Here is a 22,538-nt window from a genome sequence, read left to right as displayed (position 1 = left end):
AAATCCCACCACCAGTTTCACTTTAAATCATTCTACTTTTCCTTCAAGCAAAAGATTTGTGAGAACACAGATTCAGACCTAAAATAGGGATTAATGATTTAATGGCTTTCAAATCTGGGTGAAAATCCTTCAAGACGTTTAAGAATAAATAAATCTGAAAACTGCTGGCCTGGGTTTAACAAAGCAAGGTGACTAGGCAGCATTATGGCAGGTGAAACTCAATCTTTTATAAACAAGCCCAGGCACATTCCAAGATAATTTTATTTAAAGGCTAAAAGAGATTATTGTCCTCTAGTCTAACAATCTATTAAATGCAGACCACTTTTTAGAAAAATGCAGCTGAACGGTTAAGTTAAATTTATGGGTTAATAAACTGTCTTCATTGCTGAGCTCTAAATCTTCTGTAATCACTTAAGGAAAAGATGAGCAGGTTAATCAACAGGGGTCAGTGGAAAACAATACTATGTTGTATGGACAATATTATTGATCATTAATCTAGAGTTAGCTAAGCAAAATATTTCATGCAGTATTTTGTTTTTATTCAAGTAGATGCTGATAAAGCAGCAATCTTACTTGAACAATTTTTCCTTTCAAGATGAGTTGAGTGCTGATTTTTCAGCTATGTTTTGCATGTTTAAAAATCATGTAAAAACAAGATTTTGTCCTTTAAAATAAGGAAAGAATAGGTAAACACAACAAGTCACTGTTACTGAGTTTTGTGAAAATTGAAATTAAATGCATTTTTCATATTCTATTTGTTAAAAACCTGTGAAGAATGATTTGTCAGCTGTCATGGTTGAAATTATTTGAAGGGTATTTTGTGATTTTTGCTTAAGTAATGGCTACATTTTTTTGGTTCTCTGAGTTAAATTGTTATCAGACTCCTGGTGTGACTGCTTGTACAAAAGGTTATTTTAAAATCTTTCCTTTGGAAAACAAGATTAACCTCTATTTTCTCATAGCTTTTTGTGCTAGCATAATTTGTCAGCAATAGAACTAAGGAGCATCTTCACTAGAGTTAATGGGAATACACAAGTGTAAAATGACTCAGTAATAAACGCAGTTATTGAAAACTGACTACAGAAAGGAATACAAAAACTGCCTAAGTGAATCATTTAAAAATATTTAATATTTGCAAATGACTCTTGACTAATTAAAGAATTCTAGTGACTTCATCCAGCTTTTAAGCAACAATAACACTGAATCTATCTGAGCTAGTAAGGTAAACTAAGAGAAGGAGCTTGGAAGATCCGGCACATAGAGAACAGAATAGCACACATGGTACAGAAAGATGTACCCCCACTAGTACTTATAACATATAAGACACTAAGTGAATGGACATGTGCACTCTCATGGACCCATCTTCAGCTCCCTCTGTGCAAAAATGAAGTTTATTTCCTACCTATGGGGGCTTTTTACCATCTTGTACCATCTACAGTTTTCCCAGAGCCTGACAAAGGGAGTTTGATCCCAAAAGTGTGCAGGCAAGGACAATTTTCTTGTGATTTCCCAGTTGATCTAATAAAAGGTATCATTTTGGAACCAAGAATTCTAGTTCTTTGTGTGTCTTTTTATTCTCAGGTACATTTAAACAGAGGAATGTGAGTGGTAAACTTATCTTTTTTTGGAATATAGAGAGGGAATAAGCTAATTCCTGGTCGCGTGTGTTTTTTTGGACTGGTAAGCATGAGGACGCCTATACATTTTTAATGTGTTTGCTTTAGGCAGATATGTGAAAAGGGCAATCTCTAGTGTTCAGCACTTTTTACCAAATGCTTTCTCAGAAAGGAGAGTTCTTAATTTGGGGTTTATGTTATGACATATCTGCACCTTTTGTTTAACTGTTAATTTAGAATTGTTCTTTGAACTCTAAATGGCCAAGAGTTCATTAATGCCTTGCTAAAGATCTGGATTAATCTGTTTCAGAATGTATCTCTTCACTTAACCTTTCTTCTTTATAACATGGAGATCAACTTATTATTAAAATTGTATGTCAAGTTAATATTTTTTTGTAAATGTTGAACTACTGATAAAATAGGTCCACATTTGCTGCTGCTGCTGCTGCTAACTTTCAAATAAGTTTAGTGTATGTGCGCACATATGTGTGCCCTTTCTTTGCCTCCCCTTCCCCTTAAATAACTCTGCCCTTTTTAGAAATTTTAGAATTTTAGAATTTAGAGCTCTGCCCTTTTTAGAAATTTACTGTCAGTGGGTCCCTTTTTCTATTTTTGGGTGATCAAGTTGCAAAACAGCCAACATGTAAAATGTTCTTCCCTTGTCAAACATCACTCAGCAGAGTTATGGATATACACATCCTCACTCAAAGCAACCATTTAAAATAATTAGTCTTATAGTATCAGATTAAACAAGTAATATTTTTATATTCTGCAAATATTTATAACCTTAATAAAATGAGATCTTCATCCGCTGTATGTATCTTGTGCACTGATATGATGCTAAATGTAATTGTAGCTTTATTAAGCTATTAGTAATGGCATTATATTACTTGCTTTCAAAAGCCTTCTGAAATTATGCATCTTCATTCTCCTGCCTAACGACTTAGTTATGCTCTTTATGACAAGGGAGTCTGTAGAAGTGGCATAATGAGGTTACCCATTTTGTCTCAGACATTCTATGCATAATGCATTTAGTTTGAAAGTAAAATGATGATGGGAGTGGGGAGTGTTCTGAGGGGAATTGGGAGTGTTTCTCTTACTTAATACTTCAACCTCAAGCTGGGCTCTGAGGGTGTGTATGGATATTTTGGGAGGTTAAATCGAGTAAAAGTTGACCACCCCAATTTGGGATGGGGGCAGGTATCAACCAAAGGACTGGGGGGGAGGTTGGGCAGGCAGGGTCTGGGAGGGTATGGTAGGATCAAGGGGGTTTGTGAGGTCTATGGGGGGATGGGGGTCTTTCTCCTTCACCCCCTGATCCCAGGGGGTATTTTTAGCCCCCTAGCCCCCACATCCCAAGATGAACATTGCCCCCAACCCTGCCCTAACTTACTTGCTCAAGCTGCTGCTGGGAGTGGCTTGCAGGATGGGAGATTTGGTGGGTTTGGGATAGGAAGCATTGTCTATTTGGGGGTGGGGGGAGGCACCAGGGGAGTAAAAATAGCCCAGTGCCAGTGAGGCAGATAGAAAAAGCACAGACCCAGGGCTGGGACTATCAACTGGGCTTTCCCAGCCATTGGGTTGCCCTGGGAACCATACAGAATTTCAGGACAGTTAAATCAGTTTAAAAATGGCTGATCCAATCTAAGTTAGACTACCCTAGAGTTAGGGTTAATTAGATTAAGTTGGCCATTTTTAGACTGCTCTAACTGTCCTGAACTTCTGTATAGTTCACACTTAGATTGACCTAATTAGTGTAAGGTCCACACCTGGGCAAACTCACTTAGATCAGATGGCCATTTTTAACCACCCTGAACATTTGTACCTAGTCTAAGTCGAGTTCTTGTTTTTTCTTCTTATTTATCATTGTAACTAATAGATGTTCTACAACGACAACCTTTCAGTTATGCCTGAGTGACCACTTTCTTCCTGATTATGTTCCTTATTGCCACTTGTGAGTCTCATTAAACAAATAAGTCCTTGTAGCAATGTTCAGGTACCAGGTGTGGCCATGACAACCCTTGGTGGCCATGCAAACTGTGCCCTGCTCTGGCTGTATGGTACTCTCCCAATCTTCTTGCCTACTGCGCCTTGATGTAAACATCGAATGCTAGAAAGGAAGGCTGTCTAAGAGTCCTAGAGTGAGCCCTTGGTTTTTCTCATGGTCAGCAGGTCCCACCCAGACCCTGTTGGTCTCAGTCCTACTTCATACTCGGTGGGCCCTCTCAACCTACCCATGACCCTCAGGGTATTTGTAGCCTTATGGGCTATTGGCAGCCTCCAACCTCCCCTACAGCTGTCTCTAAGCCTTGTAGGTGTCACTGCACAACCACTTCCTTGTTGGGGCCTTGGTCCTTTTCTCTGGCTGCAGGCCTCCAGCCTTGGCCTACTTCTTCAGGTCTGGCTCTCTCATTGTAAGTATCTCTGGGCCCCTAGCCCCTGTGTCTCTTGCACTGGGCCCTTGACCCCAATCTTGCCCTTCTTTAGGTGCTGGGCTCCTGGCCCTTGTCACTGTCCCTTCTGAACTGCTGAGCCCCTAGCCCTTGTCACTGCCCCTCCTGAACTGCTGAGGCCCTAGTCCTTGTCTCTGTCTGTCCTGGGCTGCTGGCCCCCTGGCTCTGGTTCCACATTTTCAGGCTGGGGCCCCTGGCCCAGTCTGGCTTTTAACCTTGCCAGGCTTCAGGCACTTTCTCCAATCGTCAGTCCTCTGGCTAAGCCTGCCCTTTATTCTGAGCCCCTAGCCCCAGGCAGGGTTCAGACACCATAGTGCCCTAAGGCACTATTGGGATCTCCACCTTCCCCTGACAGTGCCAAACCCAAACCACCAGTTATAAACTAAAAGCAAAAACATAAGCATTCTAGCTGTAACTAAAACTTTAGCCTCCTTATATTAAAACTCCTACCTAGCCTTGGGCCTTAGTCCACTGCTAATCCTAAACCCCTTCATTTGCTGTCTTCAGGCACAGTATGCTCACAGTCCATCTCACCAGAGTCCATCTGCAAGAGATGTACCCTGGCTTATCTCTCTCACAGGCTCTGCCCTTTCCAATCGTGTGACTCTACAGGGCTGGCCATTTTTGCCCTCTAATTAGGTTTACAGTCTACAGCCTTCATTCCTACTGCACAGCAGCTAGAACTGCAATAGGCTTCCTCCTGTCCAGGAAGGCATTGTCCTATTGTTCTTCTGCAGAGCAACTTCCTCTGCAGTAAGTGCTCATAGCCCCTACTTCCCTGGGCCAGCTCTCCTGCTGCTTTACCCTTACAGTCTTCCCCCACCTGGGGCTCTCCCTTGGCTCTTTCTCCTTTAAAGCTCTGTTATAATCCTGCAATTAAAATGTGCTTTTACAGTTTTGACTGTGCTATCAATATCACCAAGCCCTTTTCATATAATTTTTATACTTCTGGCACTGACCAAAACTGGAATGTTTTAGATGCTTGAATGAAATTCAAAACAATGTTTATTACTAAAACTAGGAAAAATTGCAGAATGTCTTTTTTATTGGACCTAGTCTCCCTGTCTTAATTTTTACATTTTCATGCATATTTGGCATTCTGTTCTGGAAACCTACCAATGACTCCACTTAGGCAAGAAGCTAAGCATGTAGTTCCTTGTCCTTTCAACAAGTGGGGAGTGTGTGTGTGTGTGTGTGTGTGTGTGTGTGTGTGTGTGTGAATCTTCCACATATTCCCATATCTTTTCTCATGCTAATGATAATAGGGGTTGCATTGTTGCATCCTTTTATAACTTTTTCTTTAGGGATTGCTTTACTTCCTGACCTGCTTATCGTTTGGTCTGAGCTTTTGTCTCTGCTTTAAACACTTTGCTTATTTGCATGATAATGTAATGACTTTCACAGAGATTGAACATACCTTTGCTGAAGTCAAAAATATATAAATAAAAATAATGAATTCTAAGGAAAATTTAAACAAATACTTTCTAGCAATGTACTGGTATATGTGTATTTTAAATAAAAAATTGTATAGTAATATAGTTCAAATCAGCTTCTATTATTAATAAACCAGTTGACCTTGACCTTCCTGGTATGAATTAGGTATGTGTGGTGAAGGGGCAGTTTTTAGCTAGTCCCAGCCTGGATGAATTTATTTGTTGTACATTTTCCACTGATGGAAGATCCTCATTGATAGAAAGACTAAAATGAAAGGAATATGTCATCTGATTTCTCAATGTACATGCTAATGCACATGTGCCATAAAGACAAGTGTTTTTGAGTCAGATTAACTGTTTTCTTTGAGTTGTGGCTCTGATTAAGTGCTGCTGAATTCACTTTGAAGTATTATCTCAAGAAACAGATCTTTTTTTCTATTAAAGGTATACCTTTTTATAAGAACGGTATTCATAAATTGTCCTGTATAGTTTCAAGTAGTGTACATTAGTATAAATTTGTTTCACTTTGGGTGCTATGAAGCCACAGGATGGTTGTTCTGTATTGTTCTGTACAAACATACATTGTAAACATTTTAATAAAAAGTTTAAATAAAAATCTTGCATGTAGATTAGTATGATCTCTCAGAGTCAAGTTTAGGTTAAATCCTTGCTGGTACCATATTTACATCACACTGGATGGCATAACTGCCTGCGCCTTTATAGTTGTGCACCTTATAAAATAAGGGTAGTACTTATTGATACAAAGAAATTGGAGGACAGTGCTTCAGACCATTGTTAGAGATCAGTGGTGCCCACCTTTTTATCCCAAAGGCTGGATGGTCAGTTCCATCTGCACACTGGATATAGCTGGTGGGCTCAATCTGGCACACAGGACCAGTGCAGCAGAGATCCAATCTGGCCACAGGGGGTGAGACAAGGGGATGTACAGCCTGGCCTCAATCCTGAAGCATGGAGTGGGTGTGGGTAGCAGTCTGGTCCTGATCCAGACTCACTGGGGGTGGGTGGGGAGTAGCCCAGCTGTGATCTGGACCCATATGGTGGGGGATGTGGGGAGCTGCCCAGCCTGATCTGGATGGGTAGGGGCCCAGGCTAAGCTGGATCTGGCCACACAACACTTCCACCTCTTCCCTGCTACCAACTTTCCCAGCCCATGGGGATCCTTGTGGGCCAGATGACATGGTTCTGTGGGATGGATTGGGCTTATAGGTCAGGGATTGAGCACCCGTTTTATAGATCAACTTGAAATTATTTCTTTGAATAGATCTTTTCTCCATCCTGTTTTTGTAAGGGTATTTCCCCCACAACATTCAAACTTAAGGCATGCTTGTTAGAAGGCAATATTTAGCACTATAGAAACATTCTTCCATAAGAAAAGTCAAAATTCTCATACTTGCTCTTTTGCCTCCAGAATGATTATTAGTGATCTGCCTAAAGTACTAAGGTTGTTTCTTTGTTGTTTTTTATGAAGACAATTTCAGTTTTACTGACTGGAGCTAGAATCAACCTGTAGTCTAAGTTCTAAATTTGGAGGCAATTCATCGATATGGTGGAGATTCTGGCAGCTTAAACATTATAATAGTAATCATCTAGGCTAAAGGTTTATGTATCTTCCCTGTGGTACATGGGGGGTACAAATGAATTGTACGTAGCACCCATTTTACCTTCAACACAGGAATGGCTGAATACCATGGTGATGAATACCATCAATCCAGGATGTCAGCAATACAGCCTATGGACTAGATCTGGCCAATGGAGCCATATCACCTGGGCTAACTGGACCCACATGTGGCAAAACCTAGCCCAACTCATGTGCTGCACACACCAATTCCAGCCCACATGCATAATATCCCATGATCCAGGCCCATATCCTGGATCTGTGGCTGGGCCTTGCACTACTCATCCAACCCATGCATGTGTTTGATACTCCTGCCATAGATTTACTACCCCTGATGAGTTTGATACCCTGTCCTGGGACAAGGGGAAGATTTGAACCCCGAAGGGTCAAAGAGGGACCCTAGGGGACAGCACACCCCAGGGAGAGGGAGGAGAAAGGAAGAATGAGCAAAAACAACTCACCGGCAGCACGAGGCGTGGCAGGACTGGAAGTAGCGGCAGGAACCGCGGTGGAGCGGAAAGATGCGGCGGAGCCCACGCAACTCATTAGCCGCGGTTCACTTAAAGAGGAAACAGCTGGGAGAGAGGGGGAGGAGAACCGACCCAGGAGTATAAGAAGCAGAAATAGGCAGACCAAAGGGGGGAGAGGTGGCAAGAGGGTGGCGAGAGAAGAACCTTCGGCAGTAGAGGGAACAGGGGATGCTGCTCTGGGCTTACAAAAGGTATCCGAACCGTGCCCAGGGGGAAACGCTGCCGGTGGACCCGAGAAGACACAGGTGTCCCAGCTGTATATAACCCTTGGGCCAGGAGGGGAGCCAATGGGAGCGATCTCGTCAACTGGGGCTCGAGGCCGACAGAAGTACGAAGCAAGAGGTATCCATACAAGAAGGCCAACTGAGACCTCCACGCTTGCAACAGAGGACACAGACTGGAACCCCGTCGAGGGAGGGCTCCTTCATCGAGGAACGTAGAGGGTATACTTACGGAAGAAAATCCACACCCGAGCTTGCATAGTAGCCCTTAAGGGGAAGAGTAGTTGGGGTTTAAGGGGATGGCACTGAGCTAGGCATGCCTGGGCAGAGATATAAGGAAGGTTGTGAAGGGGTGTTGAAGTAAGGTCACCGTAGCCTCTTGGTGGACTTATTATTGTTATTATTATTATCATTGGTATCACTTCCATTATTGCCTTAGTGTCGTTACTGGTGAGCATCACAGCCAGAGGGAGCTAGGGCCCCTAAGCTTGCGCGAGTCAGGAAAAGGTCTGGGTTTATTGGGCCCTCTTCCTAGGCCTGACTAAAATCAGGAAGGACTCTACATCAAGTAAGGGTCGGTCGTTGGCAACCACAATAGCACACTGCTGAGGCTGGGATAGGGCGAGGTACAGGGGAGGTTGGAGCCTTGCAAAGAACATCACGCCTTGGCCGCGGGGAGGCAGCCAGGATCAGACAGTCGTATCCCTCCACCACTGAAATATCATCAAAGTCGTGGCAGGTGGGATAAGGAGGAGGAAGACCACCTGAACCACAAGATCAGTGACACCTCCCCTAAGGGACAGAGCGAAAGGTTACCACCAAGTCCTTGAGCGAAAGGTTACCACCAAGTCCTTGGGCCAGGCAGCACAGGATCGTATGATCGAGGCTTGGTGGGTGCATATTCCTACCATAGATTGACTATCAACAGGAGAGAATCCAAGTGTATAAGGTGAGCAGGGTCCTGCTTACCATTCAATTATTTATTTTTAAAACAGATAATGGTTTTAGCCCCCAGGCAGAGATATACATTACCTCTATCTGGAAGTATGCAGCATAGCATGCACACATTTCTGAAATCCTGTGAAACTTAAGCTGCAGCATAACTTGCTACAAATGCAAAGTAGGCAAGTATGTCAACCCCTCACCTTAAATATCGAAATGTTAATATCATATTATTGGAGTAATTAGCTTCTTAATTTAAGGTTGTTTTTAGGAACAAATTCTATTTTTAATTCTGTGTCCAAAGAACAGTGTGCATGCATATGTTGTTTGCAGAACATGGCTATGCAAATTCTGGCTTGTCTTTAAATGAACATTAAGCAGGGGCCTACAATACAAGGATCACAGAAAAAAGAAACAAGTTATTAAGCAGGATCTACATTCTTTTTTAAAATTTGATGCATATAATATAGTCACTCTGAATAACACATTGCTTCATATGCATAACTCGCAGAGCAATTAATTTCCTTTGTGTGGCACAGTGCATGTGCCTTTCCATCTTTTGTCAGATTGTTCGTAGGTCCTTATTTTGACCAATATATCAACACCAAATGGAAACAATGTAACCAACATAAATTCAGAGAGAATATGATGATTGTTGACTATCACCAGAGTCACATAATCGATTTAACCTTATCCTTTAGAAGAGTTTAAGAACATGCTTTCACCTATCTTTTTGCTGTGTTGGTTAATGCAGATGGAAAGAGCCTTAAGTTAATCTTCTAAAGAGCACAACGTAAGTCAATGCATCTGTTTCAGTGTTTATATGGTTTCATGTCAAAATGAAATACTTATTTTAAGTGACCAGCACAAATATAGTCTTAACATTTTAAAGTGTTATCAGATATTGAGAACACTTTCTTTCCTTTCAAAGACCACTGTTTCAAATACAATTTTTAATGTGTTTGAATGTGGCACTTCCTACTTAGCAAAAACATTTTGGTGAGGTCTGTGCCTCTAAACAAGACAATGGAATGCGTATATTTGAGTTTCTTAGGTCTATGTGGACTGAGTGTTTGTATTTACACTTCAGCCACCATGGTGAACTAAGAATAATATCCCAAATTTGGTTTGAGATTAATAAGAATGTTGGATGTGTGTGTCCATTAAAATGCTACTGAATTTTCATTTGATAGCACATGTTGTGTCAAATCTTATTTCTTTTAGTGAGTTTCCCACTGTCAAGGATGATAATCAATGCCCACCGTATATAACTAAAGTATAATCTCAACCAAATTAATTGGATTTCAGTGACTGCACCTGGCATCAGTTTAGAAATATTACCATTACACTTGAAATGATCAGAACTGAAAGAGTTTGGCGTGGCTGTGAAATGTTAGGCATCTCAGGAAGTCCTGACACATTGTGCAAAATTCTGGAGGAGATAGAAATTGGGTCAGTAGTGGTAAAATCACCTTCTAAAAAGGAAAAATCTATATCATCTGATGGAAAAATATTAATTTTTTATCATGCTCTTCACCGATCAGAGTCTGTTAGTCATGCCAGCAAAATATGCTGAAAAGTGATGTAGTGCTTTTGGGAAATGAATTACTGTTAACTGGAGTGGCACATTCAATATTGTCATATATTTCAGTAAAGAAAAAATAGGACTAGTGAGCTTTGGGTGGGGGCAGGGAAAGAATTTGTGTCAATAGGAAAGGTGGGTTTTCTTGCTGTATTTTCCAAAGCTGATTTAATGTTTCTTAATCGCTGAATGTGACGGTAAGTTTTGAACTTGTGTAATATGTTTGTGTAAGTAATGCTGCCTGACAAATAAAGAATTATTAGAGCCTTTAGAAGCAAAAGGCATATACATGAATAACAATTTTCTTAATATATTACACTATTCTGAACAAAAATAAAACTCAGCCAGGTAAAGGAAAAGCTATAGAAATAAAATATATATTTTAAAAAGTGATCAAAGGTTGTATTAGATTCTTAGCATCTCTAAATACCTAGACCTCTAGCATCTACTACCTATTGGCACTGGATTTATGATCCAGTTCTGATAACTTGTTCTGGGCCAACCCAAACCCTAAGGCAACGATGACTTCTTCCATTCAATAATAGGCCAATTTTAGTGATACACAGTGATAGCAGACAATAGTAATGCAGGCAAACAAAATACACCCCCCCCCAAAATCCTACTTACCTACCAGTTCCAGGGTTCTCATATAGGGATAGTACATCTGGCCACTAAGCAAGCACCCCTATGATTCTTTGCTTAAATGTCACCAGTCTTGGAGGGCCAATGCCCACCTCCTCCCCTCAGTGGGTTGGGTGAAATGGGCTGGGGGTGTGCCCTCTTGCCCATGGTGGCCTTGTGATCCTCTGGTGCTTTGAAAATCCCTTTTGTATTCTTTTCCTCCTGATGACTTTTTATTTCCAGGTACCATTGATTGATTTCCCTGTGGTCATTATACTGTGTACATTTTGTTCTGTCAGCATATCCCATTGTTTCTCAAACATATCACCTGCATACATCTTAATTTTGACATATCTGTCCTCCTAATTTGGTCATTTCACCAAAACCAGAAATCCCCAGGACTTTGTAGCTGGTCACTGTGACCTAATGTCAGTGCTGCAGGGTCCCTTATCTTTGTTATGGTCTGAGATCCTAGTTTTCTCTGATTAAAAAAAAAATCACAACATCTCTGATAAAACCCCCCAAACCCATGATTAAAATGAAACACCACTATGAATTTAGGTATCAATTGAACAGAATGTTTTATTGATATCTTTACAATTTTAAAGCAATTTGGAAGTCTACCAGTGCCTCAATCACTGTAATAAAATAAATTCTAAATATCTATAGATTTTGGCATTTGATTTTGGGTTTTTGTCAGAGTTTTCTCTGCCTCCTTTGCTTACCAGGACACAGATCCAGGCCCTTACTCCCAAGCTACAACCACCCACCCCTGCTGGTGCTCCTCACTCCCCACTCACAACCCCCTGGCCCTGCTGGTTCTCATTCCCTATCCACAGCCCCATTCCCTCCCCCAGCCCTGCCAGAGCAGGGCCCCTGGCTGTCAGGGCCAGGGACCTGGCTCCACAGCCGTCTGCCCCCTGCAGCAGCACCTGCACCCTAGTTGCAGCCTGTAGGGGGTGGTGGCTGCTGTAGCCTGAGAGTAGCATGAAGCCCAACTCCCCCTCTCCTATGGGTAGCATGGAGCCTATGGGCAGGGGTGGTGTGGTCTGCCTGCTGCAAGCTTAGGCCCCCAACCCCGCTGCTCTCCCCTAGTGCCTTTGTGGCCCACCGGGCAGGACACAGAACAGCAGGGAAGAGTGGGGCTTGGCAGGCAAGCTCAGTGCCACTCCTGTGAGCCCTGTGCCATCCTGGCAAGGTGCCCCTGCCCACCCAGCAACAGTGAGGGACACAACTCTACACCATTACCTCTGCTACTGCTAGGCAGGCAGCAGGCACTTCACCAGGGCAACACAGGGCTCCTAGCAACAAGGAGTTTCCCCACATGGCCCTGCTCTGCCCTGCCATGTGAGGTCCCACCCTATAGGTCATGGAAGCCCTAGAGGGAGAGCAGCAGAGGAGGGAGCCCAAGCCCTCAGCAAGCAGCCTGCACCTACCCTGCACACAGATCTGGAGGGTACATGCCCAGCCCCTGCTCCCCTGGGAGTGCACACAGTGGCAGGGAGCCAGCTCAGCACCCCAGCAGAACAACCCACAGCCCTGTCCCACTCCCCACTGGGGCCCTACAGGCACCATTCTGGCCCTAGGCCCCAAGCACAGCCTGGCTAGGCATCAGCCTCAGCCCTGCCCAACTCCCTCTGTTCCTCTTTCCCTATGGGGGCCTCAATCCCACCCCCATCAGATTTACCTGTGGGAGCTACTCTTCAGGCTGCCTGGTGGCCATGTACATGTACATACATGCACATGCACATGGCAACCCCTGCCTGACCTTCCTCCTGCTCTCCCCAGCCCTTTGCAGGCTGGAACTTTGCCAGCCTGCAGAGAGCTCTTTGCAAAACTGGAAATTGCATGTTTCTCTGTTAAAATGAGAAAATCCCCAGTGTGGTCCTGATCCATGGTCATCTAGTCATCAGTGGACTCCAGGGACAGCACTGGGCCTTGAACCAGCTGAAGTGGGTCAGCTGACCATCAGTTAATCGTCAGCACCTGGCTTTCAATTCCCTGGTGCAGGGGGAGCATTTAACACGCCTAACTTTTGCAAAGTGATTTTCAAAGCATGAATGAAATGTTCTATACAGAACAACAGTGTAAAAATGTTTTTGCTGAAGTTACTTTGACCCAATTTTGAATCTTTATAACACCCACTGGTTACTATTAATTTATTTCTTTCAAAACCTTAACACTGCTTAGCCTCTAATTCTATACATGTTTCTTGCATGTTTCAGGTATGAATACAAGCAAGAGTGAGACGGTGAAAGAACCTCCATTAAAGCCTTCTAGAAGATCCATGCCATGTTTAGCACAGAGCCAAACACATCCTCAGAGCCTGAGCAAACATTCTTCATTTCTTCAGCCAAATCGCGTACAACCCCAGCCTCAACCCCAGCCTCTAAGTGCAGGGACATCAACAGCTGTAATCAATGTTGTGTCAGAACGAGGTATGTGGTTGTCCTCTATAACACCATTTTTTCTTGAAATAGGGGGTGTTCTCTAACCTCTAAACTGCCTGGGTTTACAATTCTTATTTTGGAGATAATTATAAAAATCATAAATCTTCCTCCTTGATAAGTGCTCTCAAACTTGACTCCACCTTAAAAATAGTTTTTGTTTAGGCATAACAGAGCCAGTTCCTAGTATCTGGCCACAGTATACATAAAAGTGCATTCTATGGCAGAGAATACTTTATTCAAAAGAGTGTTTGTTTTTTAACCAAATGTCATGGTTTCTTCTGTAAAAAGATAATGCATAACCATTTTTTGACAGCTTGCCCTTACAATTCAGAGACATAATGAAAGTGAGTTTTAAAAACTTTTATTCCAAAACCTTACAGCCATCTTCCTTCTAACTCTAAAATGTTTATTACTCCCAGACTATATCTGAAGGATGTTATCAATGTGCTATCCATTATCTTTAAGTAACTTGATTTAATTTTCTCACCTGGTAAATATTTATTATGTAACGTATTTTTAATTGGGCAACATGGGAAGCAAAGGAAAGGTGTCATGTATTTTAGAGTGAACATGGGTAACAGTGACACTTTTTGGAAGTGTTCATTTTTTTTCATTTTTCCTTACTGTTAATTGTGAGGGGAAAGAAAGAAGGGGGAGATATTTGAATGAACATTAAAGCAACAAGCACTACGTGCTTCTTTTAAAAAAATCATATTTACCAAAGCAAACTTTTAACTATCAAACTTTAAAATATTAAGCCTTTATTAAACAATCCTTTAAAATAAACTAAATATATCTCTCAGCCCTGTCCCATCATTCAGAAAGGAAATTGTCCCTTTTCACTTAAGAAATGATAACCTAGGAAAAATTGCTTCCATTTGTCTGTCTAATCATAACAAAATCTGAAGATGTTCTGCTGAATAATGTTTATCAAACTGTTACTATAGAAGCCTGTCTATTCAATAAATAAATTGCACATAAAAAGTAACCATTTAAGCAATCTTAAATTATTCCAATAAAGAGAATTTTGACTATGGGTTTTAGATTATGAAATTCTCATCTTAATAAGGTTAATCAGAAAACTTCAACTGGATTTAATGAACTAAGATAATATGCCACTGTCCTTTTGGAAAAAAGCATGATGCACCAAATTAGAAATGCCATAGATTTTGATAATGGGCATCATTGTAAGTAGGCCAGATAATGATATCTCTAATATCGATCCTGAAACTGCCATGAAATATGGCTATACACATGCTAACCCTTATGTCTGTGTGAAGTCAATTGGATTGAGTTCTGGCCTTTTATATTGGTTCAGAAAAAAATGCACTATGTTTTGTCATCCTTTCCAGAATAATCACCTTTAGGAACAATACTTTTAACTAAACTATGTAAATCAATAGTTGTATGTTAGCTTACAAATGGTTGCAGATTTTATGTTTCTGGATGCATATGTTTTATTCATGTATATCTTGTGGACACCACATTAGAGAATTCCCTGATTGACCCTTGCCACCTCCTTCTAAATTTATTTTTTCCATGTGCTCACAGATTCGCTATTTTCCCATAAATCCTTTCCTTCTCTGTTATTTATATCTATCAAATACTTGTCTGAGTTTATTCTGTCCTCTTTATAGTTCAAACCCTCGATCATTTTTTATCCTCCCTGCATTTCTTCCAGTTTGTCAACATCTTTTTGGTACTGAAGTTTTTTAGGTTGTTCTCACCAGCTCAGTAGAGAGAAAATGAATTGATTCTCTAGTTTGTGACATCAGGCTTAAATTATTCTTCCTTTTTCATTCTGATATCCTATTACAAACTTAACACAAAAGTTACTGAAAGCCTGAACAATTACTGGGGAGTATGTCAGTGAGACACATGTGTTTTATGTCATTGTTGCAGGATGATTAGCCCATCAAGAAGGGACCATTAGAGGGACCCACCTGCACCAGTGACTAATAAGCTACCTCCAGTCTAAGACTCTGTGTTAAGGGGTGGGGGCACATGCAAAGAGCATCTTGCATTTATAAAGGCCATATGCTCTTAACTGAGTTGCAGAACTGCAGGAAGCAGATAGGCTTCCCTAGCAAAAAAAAAGAGCTGTTGCAGCTGCCAGCTGGCTGCTACCACCACCAGCAGTCCAGCCACTGCCTCTGCCTTGCATGTCACTGCCACTGCCAAGCAGGGTACAGAACTATCCTATTATGCCACTGTGTAACCCATCTCAAAGGTAGCTTTTATATTAGGCTTGTAATATGATATGAGAGCAACAAAAAATGAAGAATGATTTAAGTCTTTTGTCACAAGCCAGTGAAGCAATTCACTTTTTCTATTAAGCTAGTGAGAAGAAACCTAAACCACCTCACTACCAAAAAGACATTGACAAGTTTGAAGAGCTCTGAGCTTTAAATTAGTTTAACTCTCAGTGGGCATGTCTACACAAGAGGCTTTACTTAGCAGTAGACCAGTTTACTGCACAGTACATGTCACCATTTACATGTGCAGATGCTTAGTGCACAGTAGACTGGTCTACTCCACAGTTAATTTGCCACCTGCAGATGCAGATAGCAAGTTAACTGCAGAGTAGTTACTACACAGTAAGGCATATGTAGACAGCCAACCGGGAGCAAAATTTCTCTGTGATAGTGGATCTGGGGCCAAAAGATCCTTGCTGCCAGGGTGGGGGACATTTTCCTGGCCCAGATTCCACCATAGGAGTCTACTCCAGCAGCCGGCAGCTCCCAGAGACAGGGAGCAATCACCCAGTCTTCACCCCAATCCCAGATCTGGGGCCAGGAGCTCCCTGCATGGGAGCTGGGAGCTGTCTGGGACCTGGAGCCTGAAGCTGTCTGGGACCTGTTACAGACTGAAACAATTATCACCCAGCCCTGGGCTGCCTGGGGGAGTTTGCACATGCAACCTGGAGCTGGCTGGGAACTGTTGTAGTCTGGGGCAGGTCCCAGCACTGCAGCTCTTTCCCAGGCTTGGACAGAGCTACTGGGGAGGGACAGGTCCCAACCCTCTGATTCTCAATGCTAGCTATCCCATCAGTGGAACAGCTCCTGGCTGCCCCCTGCTGAGCAGAAAATCACCACCTAGCCAAGTGCTCACTGCTAGCTGCCCCACCAGCAGTTCGGGGCAGGGGCCTGGGACCTGCCGCTCTCCCACAATTATTTCCCTGAAAGAAGCCAGAGCCAGGAGCTGCCTGCTTCCAGGACAGGGAGACATTGCCCCAGCCCAGCTCCACCTTCAGAGCCTGGCCCAGCAGCAGGCAGTTCCCAGGCTTAGGGAGCAATTTCCCAGCTCCTGGTCCCATGCTCCTTGCCAGCCTCTGGGCTAGCACTCAGGGGGAGCCTGGAGCTCCCCATGGTTTCTATAGGGAACACATGTAGAGGTGCCCCTCCATATGCTTACCACGCAACATTTTAATTGTGCAGTAAGCCTACTTCAAATATATTGCATGTATAGATGCTCCCAGTAGGAAGAGAATCCAAGATAAAATCCAAAAAGGGAATCCAAGTTATTACTGATAAAACACTTCTTTGTTATTGCCAGCAGGAAATGTTTTAAAAAATGTATCCTTAAGTTTAAGGCTTTTTATTTGCCATTCAGAATCCTAAAAATTGTATTCATGTTGTTTTATCCCAGTAACTGTTACATTAATGGGAATACTATATTTATTTCAGCTAAAGTGGTGGAGACCCTGGAAAACAATTTACTCAAGCTGTCTAATACAGAATACAGTGATCCATTTGTAGGTGAGTTTGTCTTTCAACTGAAATTACATTTTTAATTCTTAACTTCTTTGTTTTTAACTTATGGTTGAAGACGTGATTGACAAGCATCCAGATCTTTAAGCTGAATTCCTCTTTTTTGTGCGAGTGGTCAATTCTTGATAAATCATAACAATGTATTAGGGTTTTTTCAAAGGAAGTACTGAAGCACAGTGCCATAGCAACATTGCCGTACGACGATGTGTACATGTACCCATAAAGTAAGTTCTCCATCACTGCAGTCGTAATATAGTTAGTAATATAGTTAGTTGAAAACTTAAAAGTTCCTTTGTACCTATTTTTAATTTTCTTTTTGAGATGTAAAAGTTGGACCTGTGCAAAGTGGCTAATATTCATGTTGGATTTGGCCAATTCGGGGGACAGTGATTCAATTTGATTTGAATCACTGTCCTGAATCGATTTGGCCAAATCTCCAAATCAGCCAGGCCCATCCCCCCCAGCCTGGCAATGGCTGCCCTGCCCACACCAGCTCCCAGCACTTGTTAAAAAAAAAAGTCCTGACTCAGCAGATGCTGTTGGGCAGGGAAGCGATCCCTGCTTCCCCCACACTGCCCCATGCTACATGGGGGGCTCTACATGAGCCCCCTCCCCCCTCCCTGTCCCAGCCCCCCCATGGCTGCCCTGCCAGTCCCAGCTTTGGCCCTTTAAGAGAAAAAAATGAAAAACCCCCAGACTTACCGCTCCTGCCAGTAGGGAGGGTGATCCCTGCTGCCCCCTCTGCCCCCCACTTGTGCTGAGCCCCCCATGCAGTGTGGGGAAGTGGGAGGCAGTGGGGATTACCTCCTGCCTGGCAGCACCCGGTGAGCACCAGGGCTTTTTTTTTAAAAAACTACAGGAGCTGGGGTGGGCTGGGCACCCATGGGATGTGGACTAGGGGAGCAGGTGGGGGTCAGGAGGCTGGGGGAGCAGGCAGGGGATTGGGGCTTTTGGGGGTCCCCTCTTGGTTCCCCTCCCTCCTCCCTCAGCACCCCCTCCCCAGCTCCAAGTCTGGGTGCAGCTTCTTGCTGCAGCCACTGGGGACTGCCTGAATCATTGAAGCTCTCTGAATCTTTTATGAAGATTTGGAAAGTTTGAATTGATTCCGACCTTTTACTTGGTCCCCTGATTCAATTCAGATTTGGAGATTCAGCCACCGAATCGGGCCAAATCTCCAAATCAAATCACCATCTGAAGCTTCACACAGCCCTTGTAAACATATGCAATGAGCTTCCCCCCACGCCCTGGATGAGCCACCCACAGCCCCTTCTGACTCCCAACTGGGTTATTGTGGCCATGTATTGCAGCCCCAGCTCCCAAGTCCCATGCACTGCCCGGCTAGGCAGCAGCCCCAGCCTCAGCCCTGCCCAACTTCCTTTCTATGGGACCCTCAATTCCCACCCTCCCACTTACCCATGGGAGCTGCTCTCCAGGTTGTCTGGTGGCCATGTACATGTACACACACACACATGCCATTGTCCATTGTGACCAACCAGTACAATTCTTTGCTATATAATTCTTTAAAAACTGTTTCCCCCCCCTTCAGTCATCAAGGCCTCCAGCTTCATCAGAACATTTTCTTACTGCTTTATTATATATGGTATAACAAAATCAGTATAAATCTGGGTTAAATGTACTGAAATAATCTCTTTCATTCTTGGTGCCTTTATACCACTGTAACTGCAGTAAATATACTCATTTCTAAACTGAGAGCTCTAACTACTGTAAGTGTTCATACTTTTAGGGGAAAAAAATTAAGAGAAATAGTTGTCATGGATGTATCTTTGCTGTCTGTTTGAACATGTAACCATGAAATTTCCCCTGCAGTTTGAGTCAAAATAAACTTTCAGTTACACTGCAGTTGATTTCTAAGTCACTCTACTAAAATCTATGGCTGTCTAGCTGTCTCACTGAGAATAGAATACAAATATTAGTCTTCAAGAATTAAATCAGTGTGTTTATAAAGGAAAAGTAAAATCCAGAAATCATCAGTGAAAGTAACTTAAATCTAAAAAGTTGTGTATATTTTTTCCTGTTCATTGCAACACATCAAGTAAGAAGCTTAATTAATAAATAATTCAAACTCTTAGTAAGATTTAAAAATAAAGATTTGATTTCCATACATTTTATTTAGGTAACTGTCAGGAAGCATGGAAGGCTAAAGACTTTACCTTTCTGCTGCAGCCCGAGAAAGAAGTTGATCTTGCTTTTAAAGGATTGATCTCTAAATAAGCAAAGCATGACAAAGCATTGCAAAATCCTTTAGTTGATACTAGAACACTTTGGAGGTTGCATAATATGTCTGATTAATGGTCTTCATTTTCTCAGCGAACCTCTTTGAACCTCCCCCTGAGAACATTAAAGAAGACTGAATTAAATGAATGTGGTAAATTTTTAATTAGGCATCATCATGGAAGGATATAGAAAAAGGATATGTGGCACTTTTTTCTGAGTACTAATTATGGACAAAATAACTTCTTATGAGAGAAGAATTAATGGCCATTAGCTCAGAGTCTTGGGCACTTTTACATGTGCTCTGGAGGTGGGGGGGCAGAGCTGTAGTTAGAGTGGTTTTTTAAAGCACCACTGCATCTCCTGTATCAGTATCCCTGCACTTAAAAATAGTGGTGGAGGCACTTGAACTAAAGCTCGTTTGATGAGCTAGAGTGCCCTCACTGCCATTTTAAAGCATGGTGACACTGATACATGAGATGCAGGAGGCTGCTGAAGCACAGCAATTGCCATGCTCCTGCAGACTTGATTAATCAAGTCTGCACCAATCCGCTGAAATTCCACAGCAGCCTTTGTGCTTGTGTATAGGTGCCCCTTGATTTCAAACAAAGGTCTCTCCTTGTGCCTTCTGTGGGTCTTGGGTAAAATCCTAAATTTGTTGAACTTGACCATGAGATGATATCTAACTAGGGAACAATGCAAAGTTATCTAGTTTATTTCTGAGATAACTGTGTTAGTGGGGATGCAACTAAGCTTTACGGATATTATGCACATTTGTACTCTATTTCATTTCTTATTTTGTAGATCAGATGTGATCAACCTGTGACTAACCTGGGTACCAAATTGACATGTACAGCTTTGTAGTTTCTCTGTGTGGTACACAGCAGATCATGGAAGGGGCAGGCAACACAGCAGCAGATAGGGAAGAAAGCAGAAAGCAAAGCAGCAAATCAGGCAGGGAGCACAGAGAAGGAAACAGAAAACAGGGCAGCAGATCAGCAAGGATCACAGGATTGGGAGCAGAAAACAGAGCAGCAGATAGGGAAAGGGATAAGAGTGGTGCTGGGGAGCTATGGGACTATGCTTTGCTTTCAGACAGTTTGATTAAGGCTGGCCATGTGTAGCAAAAATGATGAATGCTTAATTGAGCCTTATCAGAGGACCAGCTGAAAGTATGATTCAGTCTGGTTTTCTATTTGCTACAGGAAAGCACTTGTCAGTGGTTAAACTCTGAGCAATCTGAATTAAATATAATGGCATTATGTGATCCAGAGGAGGGTTGGTGGGGAGTGTGTGTGTGTGTGTGTGTGTGTGTGTGTGTGTGTGTATGTGTAAGACCCACTGCAGCTAGTCAAATTGCTTGTAGAACTGCAAATGATGTAAAGGATATTACTGATATGTCACAGGCCAGCTGGGCACTATGAATGTATCAATTTAGTTGCAGACTGACTAAGCACTGCAACTTTATTAGCCACTGGGCTTTTTGGTTTGGGATGGAGGAGGTGATGTTGCAAAGGAAAGAAATGACAAGTTTCATTTACGAAAAAGAATGAATTTTACTTATGACAACAAAAGATATAGTTTGCATATATAATAGTTAATAAAAAGGTTGAGCCAATAAATAGACAACATAACAATACAGATTAAAATTGACAGTGATAATAAAACAGATAAAGAAATTAACCAAGAGTTTCCACTTGGTTAGTGACTTATCGGTAGTCCCTTGGTTAGAAGATGCGCGTCAAGTTGAATCAGTGAAATCAGGCGTCTCTAAACTGAGCTGCCCAAAGGAGAACCAGTGGAAGCTGCCAGTCAGGATCTGGTCCTCGCTCTTACAGGGAGTAAGAGAGATCCATAGGGGTATGGGACAGCAATGACCCTTCTATTCTGTCCTTCCCAAGGGTTACTATGTGTTCTTTTATATTCTAATTCTAATTATGCTAATTTTTTAGTTATATAGCCATTCATAGTATTACTTTATAGCTATTATCCTATGGGGTTAAAAGGTGTTAGAAATCATTATAATAAGTCACTGCCCAAGCTTGGGTTTACCCAATAAGCAAATTGCAACACAGCATCTTCAGGTTTGAAATTAACATTACCCTGCCTAAATCCAGCCCCTTTGGAGCTCTCTGACTATGCTTTTTTGAGATGTTCTGTCTTGAAATGTACTGGATAAGCTAGACAGTTGAATCCAGTTTTTATCATCATCAAAGCTAAATTCTGAGCAAGAAAGAACTATTAGGTCAGCTAATTTCACAGCTATAGCTTTGTCTTTGAGGCCTAGTCAGTTCTACAGTTACAAGTTACATTTGCAGGTTACAAAAATACAAGCTTCATATTAGACAAAAGTTCCAAATGCCTCCAAGAAGCACATATTTATTGCTTATTAACTTCTTTGGTTCTGGCCATCGCACTGATAGCACATAGATCTTTGCATTGGAACAGGACATAAACTTGGCAGTTGAACTACTCTGCTGTGTAGAAGAGATATTCAAATCAGCATATTCGGGTTATATGTATGCTGCACTTTGCTGTTTATATTGCAGTGGCATTCAAAGGCTCCCAGGTACCCATACTGTTAACTGGTTTACACTGATTAACTGGCTAATCATATCTTAAGTGCAACATGTGTCAGGGACTTCAATGAAGTTAGAGGAACGACCCAGAACTGGTGTTTGATAGAAGAACAAATACCAGAATAACAGTCAAAGGATAAAACCTTGGCCGTACATATATTTTAAATAAAGCTATAATGTATTACTCACCGGGACACTCCTCACCTCCTTCTGGGAAAAGAGCACCATCTCCTAGTTAGCAGTCCTCAGGCTTGATGGACAAAAGTAGGACAACTGGAGCATTAAGAGATTCTTTAGGAAGGAAGATCTAGTACAAGGTTGTATACCCTATGCAAAGTCCCAACTTGTGGGATCATGCTTTCCATTATGACTGCTGTTTAAGCCCCCTAGACCAACCTCCAGCTTCAGATAATTGGGATCACAACATGCCACTGATGTTTTTTCCTTCTCTGAAGTCTTCTCAATAAAAAAAA

General features: G+C 42.2%; 1 protein-coding gene across 3 annotated transcripts in view; it reads left to right on the top strand.

Annotated features, from left to right (window-relative positions):
- The window catches only part of ANO3 (anoctamin 3), a 445,370-nt gene that overhangs the window by 250,731 nt on the left and 172,101 nt on the right, over positions 1–22,538 (top strand). For all 3 annotated transcript variants that reach the window (XM_019551829.1, XM_019551827.1, XM_019551830.1), the window contains exons 2-3: positions 13,260–13,472; positions 17,171–17,242. In XM_019551829.1, coding sequence (XP_019407374.1) covers positions 13,260–13,472; positions 17,171–17,242 — 285 coding nt within the window. The remainder of the gene's footprint in view (positions 1–13,259; positions 13,473–17,170; positions 17,243–22,538) is intronic.

This window comes from Crocodylus porosus, unplaced genomic scaffold, assembly GCF_001723895.1.
Source record: "Crocodylus porosus isolate Cpor-Errol unplaced genomic scaffold, CroPor_comp1, whole genome shotgun sequence".
NCBI classification, from domain to species: domain Eukaryota; kingdom Metazoa; phylum Chordata; order Crocodylia; family Crocodylidae; genus Crocodylus; species Crocodylus porosus.
The sequence above is the reverse complement of the archived record's forward strand: the minus strand, read 5'-3'. Positions and strand labels throughout refer to the sequence as shown.